General features: G+C 36.0%; 1 protein-coding gene across 1 annotated transcript; it reads left to right on the top strand.

Moving 5' to 3' along the window:
- Positions 1-1,511: 1,511 nt before the first annotated feature.
- LOC106102447 (CCR4-NOT transcription complex subunit 11) lies at positions 1,512-7,003 on the top strand. The gene is made up of 10 exons (XM_013281930.1): positions 1,512-1,678; positions 1,752-1,843; positions 2,026-2,249; positions 2,607-2,767; positions 3,066-3,216; positions 3,708-3,839; positions 4,642-4,866; positions 5,100-5,239; positions 5,792-5,957; positions 6,436-7,003. Exons 1-10 carry the CDS (start codon positions 1,623-1,625, stop codon positions 6,559-6,561), a joined length of 1,473 nt encoding a protein of 490 aa, XP_013137384.1. The 5' UTR covers positions 1,512-1,622; the 3' UTR covers positions 6,562-7,003.
- Positions 7,004-7,720: the final 717 nt, after the last annotated feature.

The raw sequence follows: 7,720 nt of genomic DNA, 5'->3' as shown, positions 1-7,720 counted from the left end.
CTTTGTATTTTTATCTAATTTTTTTTTTGATAACGGCATCAGTTTGTCAACATTATTCTTTATTAAATGCAAATGTGTTTTAAAGTTAACAGTAGTGTGTAAGGTTTGGTTAAACTATCTACTGAATAGAGAATTACCTTTCTAATTAAAAACATGATAAAAACATCGAAAATAAATAGTGAACTTTGAACTATATAGATAAGATTGTATATAAATTATAACCAAGGTATGAATAAATGACAAGGAATGAATCACTGGTATACACTAGGTATTGTACTCCATTTTGGAAATATTATAACTTTTAATCCATAGCCTGATCTGATGTTTAATAGCCTATAGCAGTGATTCTCAACCACTGTGCCGCGGCACTTTTGTGTGCCGCCAAATTTTGCATATTTTTGACATAAACAATTTATGCAGTGTGTTGTAGTAAGTAAATAATTTTTATCTTTTTCTTTGTGTGCCGCCAAATTTTGAAATCGTTAAATATGTGCCGCAGCAAAAAAAGGTTGAGAATCGCTGGCCTATAGTATGTCGTAAACATAGAGTTTTAAAATATACAACGCTCAACTTTATTTTCTTTTTCAATTTTTGACCGACTTTAAAGTGGTAGTGTCCGCTTTAACATCTTAGCATGAATGGGCCGGCACGCCCGGTGTAATACCACGACCACACAGAAGAGAGGCATAAAATGGAAGGTATTCCGTGTTTCGTATGATGAGTGTGGTGCCGGAGGCCTTATTTAAGTCCCTTTCTCTTTACCATTCTTTTCTTACAAGGAGAGGATGGGAACGGGAAGTGGATTTGACGGTAGAGGTGATGCATAGGAAGGGGAAATATCCTCTTTATGTGCGTCTCCTCCTCCGTCGGTAAGGGTAGGCAACGCATCTGCAATTGCGGATGTCTATGGGCAGCGGTCGCTTCGCCATTTTGGCGGATTCAGGTGGCCACTTGCTCGTTTGCCTTATTTTATAAAAAAAAACTTCCCAAAAGAAGGAGGTACTCAAGTCGTCCGTATGTTTTTTTTCATTATAAATCTGTTATCTTCTTCATCTGACTCTCCCACTCAAAGTCGATTAATGGTTCCCCTAGTGTAATATGAGAAGTCTGCGCTAAGTGATTTCTTTAGGAACCAATTAACTCTTTGTGTGGTAGTTAATATCCAACAATACCTATTAATGGTGTGATGGGGTTGGGTAAGCAACGTCAGAGTCGTGACTTTATCCGAGGTCAAAGTTTACTTTCGTTCTGTTTTTACTTTGTTACTTTATTTTAGTTCAAACTTATAATTTAAAAACGAATTTAAGTGTTTACAAATAAATGATGTCGTATAAAATTATCGTTTACTTTTTGTCAATTTAATGTTTTTAAATGTTATTATTGAGTGTTTTGATTATTATGAAATAAAATGTTTAGTGTTTTCACTTTTAACATTTAAATGCAAACTTCGAAATTCTGTTATTTCGATAATCTTTGATTGCACAGTTTTGACAATGACGTTGACGGTCGTTGACATTTCGCTTTGACACATGTAATCTCAGCTGGAGATGTAACCAAATGCAACCTATAAATCTTTTACCTTAATTCAAAACAAAACATTATTGTAAAGGACTTTTTGTTTGATGATTTGCAAAATGTCACAACAAATGATAAACGAACAAAGCAAATATATTTTAGAGTACGTTGTGTGTTAATTTGCCCATAGTCTACAAAGAAGAGTTTTCATTTAAACAAAGCATTTTTATTTACAGTTTATTTTCTGAACAGACGATTGACTCACAAGCACTAGACATCCTCTCCACGCAGGTCCAGAAGAGGTTTCCTAAAACCGAACATTTCAACTGTCAGTAATTATTCATGGTTTATTTTAAAACTTTGCTAGTTTGTGTTTACCTTTTATAAAAACTCAAATCATGTATTATCTGCACACTTACATGAATTTGATCATTGAAGTTAAATTTAGAGAGATTTCATTCGACAAAATAATATTAAGCAAAATTATAATATAACATTTTCTCTACATAGTGTGTCTTCTCCTGTCATCACTGATCACGGGAGGGGACTTGTCCCTCCCCGGTCAGCGCGTGGTGGCCCTGGCAATCATCTTTGACACATACAAGCAAGAGAATCCGTTCAGTTCATTATTCCTGCACCTTTTAGAAGGCAAGCCAGGTTTATTGCCATTGGCGCCTCAAGAGAGACTGTTTATTGGACAACTCTTTGGATATCTGCCTGTAAATATAAAAGATGTAAGTAAACAATGCATTATGTTTAAAAATTTGTAGATCTTTGCTATCTTGTATAATAATAATAATAATTTATTTAACTCATGTAACAGAATATTACACATATGATATTTACATTGACAGAAGAATTACATATTATATTACATTACACACACACATAAAGAAAAAGGAGAAATTAAAATTAAAACAATCTAGGGGACCCAAAGCCGGCTATGCGCATATGTGCACTGCCAGTGCCCCATGATCGTGTATAAAAGTCCAGCTTACAAAGATTTGTCAACAATCTGAAGTGCTAAGTTTATGTTTTATGCTGACTTATGGTTTTACATTTGTATTGACTTCTGCATATTATCGTTTCAGGTATTTAAGAAAACAGCAAAGCAAGTTATGTTAACGGAAGTTGTATCAAAAGATTTGGAATTTGACTATTCATCATTGCAGTCGATACTAGGTGAGAGAGTGACGGAGACCAGCTCATTGGCTAAGGCAACTGTCTCAGCACTCATACCACTTGGTGATGGGTTTGTATTGCACATTCTATTGTTTACATATGAAATTAGATTAAAAAAACCAAGATCTGAAATTCTGTTCACATTATTCTTAAATTGGATTGTTATAGTTATTGAAAATAGTTAAGTACTAAATGTAGAATTTACTATTTTTAGGAATCTAGATTCAATAGGTATAGTAGTCTACAAACCTATTTCTATTTTATTAATTGAACTCTAGTAATTTTTGCGTTACTACATTTAAAATAACAATCGAATGCAATCGTAAAGTAGTTTGTGAGTTAAAATAGTTTATAAGTCGTATTTCCAGGAGTCCACCTAACCGCATAGCAATGAAGGAGCTGCTAGAAGCCCTGATGGGAAATAACTACATGCCGCTGCACCGCACACTGCGCGCCGCGGGGCCCATACCACCGCCCACGTTCCTATTAGACCCTACTGAGATATCCTTCGCTGATGAGGTATTTATTACTTACTAGCTGTTGCTCGCGACTTCGTCCGCGTGAAATTAAAAACAAAACTAAAATAGCCTATGTTTCACACAGTTAAATTATCGTGAAAGAATTTTTGAAATTGGCCCAGTAGTTTTTGAGTTATTTCATAAATTATTAGTATAGATTTATTTTTTTAACACTTAAGGTATGACACAGTTGACACCTACTACTGATAATAATTGACAACTACTTCTTTTCATTACTATTATATTTTACTAGCTTCTACCCGTGACTCCATCTGTGTGGGAAAAAAATATCTGTAAGTAGCCGATGTGCTCCTCCTAACTATGCTCTACATCTATGCCAAATTGCATCGAAATTCATGTAGCTATTTCGGAGATACCTTCTAACATCCATCCATTTTAACTTTCGCCTTTATAAAATTAGTCGGTTTTAAAGGGAAGAAAAGTCTGTGACCTGATATTAGAAAGTTATAATTTAAATTATTAATGTTACAGGGTGTTTGGAAAAACCTAGTAAACCATGGTGCATACCTACCGCTGTATGACACTGACTATGAAGGACTGCTTGGATTGAAGCCACCAGAGAAAGTTCCAGAAAGACGAGTTGTGCAACCGCATAAAACAAAGGTAACAGCTCCTATTATTAGTATGTATTACTTTTGTACTTCATACTACAAGAAATTTTTGTAGACAAAACTATCTATACTTCAATACTAATATAATAAAGCGTAAACACACACTTCTTTGTTGCCTAAGATGTCAGCAATCACAGTATATTTTCGAATAACTCTGTTGTTTAATAAAAAGCCCTACACTTTCGTCACGTTTTAGGCTATATATTTTCACGCCGTTCAAATTAGGGGTAAATATTTTGGATAAAAACACTAGTGTGGGAAAAAAACCTTGTTGCCAACATCAAGCAAGGTTGCCATGGTTTGACATCATGTCATGTCATTTTGACAGACAGATAAATTGACAAATGTAAACAATAAAATGAAATTTTTATAATTTTATAGGGAAGAAGTCGAATGGGAACAGCTAGTATTTTTATATTTATAAAAGTAAAAAGGTAGATAGTTCTTATTGAATGCATTCATGGGCAGTGCCAAAGTTAGCGTAGGGCTCATTTGACCGCCCAGGGCGCTTGACAGTAAAGGATCACATAGGTCTGCAAATTTAAGGTCCTGTCCCACCAAATTGCAAATTGTCTGATGACAATTCAACATGTCAAGTATGTGATGGAAATATCGGATTTTGTTCCCATATCTGACAGTGACGTCATTTTGAAACTATCTCAGCCTCTACCAGCCAGTGGTGGGACAGGCCCTTAGTTTCACATCTTATTAGCAGCTCCCTAAAAGCAAGGAAAAATTGGATGCTATAGAAATCGCCCAGGTCTCTAGTATCTCGGTACTGTTCTTTGTATTAGGAGGAGAAGAAAGAAAGAAAAGAAGAGCGTGAGGAAAAGAAGGTAGAAGAGAAGGAGGCGGTTGCGGGGGTTGCCGGGGGTGCGGCTAGTGCGGCGGCGGAGGCTCGCGAGCTGACGCAGTTGGCGCTGAAGGGCGCGCTGAGCGTGGCGCACCAGCAGCGGCTGCTGGCGCTCCTGGACCAGGACCCTAACGTCGTCTACGAGATTGGAGTCACGCCCTATCAAGTAAGAAGGAAAGGTTTACCGGGACGGAAGCTGTGAAAGTCTGTACTAAGGACCTTCCTTAGAAACCAATAAAATACAATAACAACTTCTTTTATTGTTTAGGGGGGGGGGGGAATTGCTTCCTCTCTATCCCTAAAGCCTAGGCCATCGGTGGATGTTTTTTTATGATGCTTTGGTGTTATTTAGTATTAATAAGTATGGCAATGAATGTATGTTATACATGTGATCACCAGCTGCCGGAGCTGGTGGAGAACAACCCGATGGTGGCGATCTCCGTGCTGCTGAAGCTGATCCACTCGCAGCACATCACGGAGTACTTCAGCGTGCTCGTCAACATGGAAATGTCGCTGCACTCCATGGAGGTCGTCAACAGGTAACATAAATGCAAAATTCCCTAACGATTCCCAAAACTGAAGCGACCATGGATATCCCGCGATTGCAGATACGTTGTCTACTCGTTTCCATAGTAGCTTTCGCACGCGTAAAATAAAAAAATAAAAAAACACAAAAGCAAGTAGCCTATGTGTTCTTCTAGACTATACTCTACATTTATGCCAAATTTCATCAAGATCCGTTCAGCAGTTTAGAAGACAAACACTAACAAACACCCACTCACCCATCCATCCATCCATCCATCCATCCATCCATCCATCCATCCATCCATCCATCCATCCATCCATCCATCCATCCATCCATCCATCCATCCTTCCATCCATCCATCCACATCCATCCACACTTATAATATTCGTATAAAGTATGATTAGTATGGTAATATGATGGGGTCGCAAGAAAGTGATTAATCGGCAATGCTTTCAATTTATTGAAAACAGCGCCATCTTTTGTAAGACAAAAACATTTATCTGTTGCTGTAAATTATTTACAGCGCCATCTATTGTAAGATAGAAACTTAGTCATCTATTCGCAGGCTAACCACTTCAGTGGACTTGCCAGTGGAGTTCGTGCACCTGTACATCAGCAACTGCATCTCCACCTGCGAAACGATCCGTGACCGCTACATGCAGAACAGGCTCGTCAGGCTCGTCTGCGTCTTCCTGCAGTCCCTCATCAGGAACAAGATTATCAACGTCAAGGTGACTGCTAATTTGAAATTCAATAGAAATGAGAAATATTTACATGCAAGTCTTAATGGTGATATTTTCGCTACCTCTAGCTAGTAATTTATCAGACCTGTCTAAACCTGTCCAGCCATTCCAGAGATTGCTTGCAGACAGGCAGACAGACAATATTTTTAAAAACTTTTTTGTTTTCACTTATGGAAAACAGGAGTTTAATTTTATTAAGATATAGATTTAACAAATGTGACAATGACAATTGTTATCTTTAGGTATATCTAGGAAAGTTCTAGTGTTTAAATTTATGACACAAACATGTCTGTTTTTAATAAGACTTATAAAGATAGATTTCTTTAGATGGGTTTGTTAGAATATCTCATTTCCTTTGAATCTAGACTAAATTAGTCCATTGTCTATTCTGTCAGACCGGTTAGTACTTAAGCAGCCACTTAATTGACCCTAAATATGGTAGATATGTTTATTTTATTTGTTACAGGAACTGTTTATAGAAGTGGAAGCATTCTGCGTAGAATTCAGTAGAATCAGGGAAGCAGCAGCACTATTCAGGTTGCTTAAGCAATTGGATTCAGGGGAGGGACACAAGGATACAAAGGACAACTAGCAAATAGTCGACTCAAGTCCACGCCCAGTCGTGGGCAAATAAACTCACGACCAATAGTGGGCAAACAAGCCCACGTCCACTTAACTTTTTGGGCTAGTCCCACAAATGGGCTGTTAGTGAACTATTGTTTGACTATGCCCACATGTCCAATATTGGGCAATAATTTGCCCACATCTCTGACCATGTAACTAAGGAAGCAATTCTCACAGACTGTATAGCGATAATGATATTTAAGACTAAATAACTTAATGTTAAGTTGTAAGGACTAAGTGTGCATTATTTTCTTACGTTGTGCGAAAACGGTGTGATTTTTTTACAGTAATTTATTTAGGTGTTAGGAAAAACGTGTCCTATTATACCATAATTCTAACCTACAAAATTTTTAAAATGTCCACTTTGAATGAAAATTATTTTTAAGTACTGTAAATGAATTCAGTTTTCAAATTAATTGAAATCAACCTTAAATCATGAAATAAATCATAATAAATGTATTATTAAAATTAATTATTAAACTATATTTTCATTATCTTATTTATATAAAATTCTCATATGAATGCTTTGAAATCACTATTGTTTTGTTTGCTTAGAGCTTGGAATGCAACACTGAGAAATGAAACTTTGAGTTTGAAATTTAACGGTTAAAAAAGTTACGCGAACAAGGACTAAAGTTCAATTTATTATTAAAAATTTAACGATGACTAGTTTTATTGAGCAAAAAAATGTAACAATATTTATGCTATGATTCGATTATTCACAAATGTAGAATCTTTACAATAACTTGAGAAGTTATGTCCCGTCATATTCTTGTTTAATTTTTCAAATAATGCATCTAAAAATCTTTGATATGTAAATATGGCAAATATACTATAAAATCAACAATATGAAATATAAGTTGCCTACTTATTGCCAATGTGGAGATTTAAAACAATGTATGTAACAAATAAGTTTAACATTTTGTTAGTAAAATAAATCATATGATTGCAGGGTGGATTATTAATTAGTTTTTATTATTAAATTATTTATTAATTATTAATAATTGGTTCTAACAGGTGACGACAGCCAATGTCTGGCTCGGTTTGTGACTAATTCATTTTTTGGAGTCTTTAGGAGCTGCAGGTGCCACCCTAGTGAGGCCTATGGATGTTATTTTTCCTTTCAA

This window comes from Papilio polytes, unplaced genomic scaffold (genome assembly GCF_000836215.1).
Source record: "Papilio polytes unplaced genomic scaffold, Ppol_1.0 DF823923.1, whole genome shotgun sequence".
In the NCBI taxonomy this organism is placed as follows: domain Eukaryota; kingdom Metazoa; phylum Arthropoda; class Insecta; order Lepidoptera; family Papilionidae; genus Papilio; species Papilio polytes.
The sequence above is the reverse complement of the archived record's forward strand: the minus strand, read 5'-3'. Positions and strand labels throughout refer to the sequence as shown.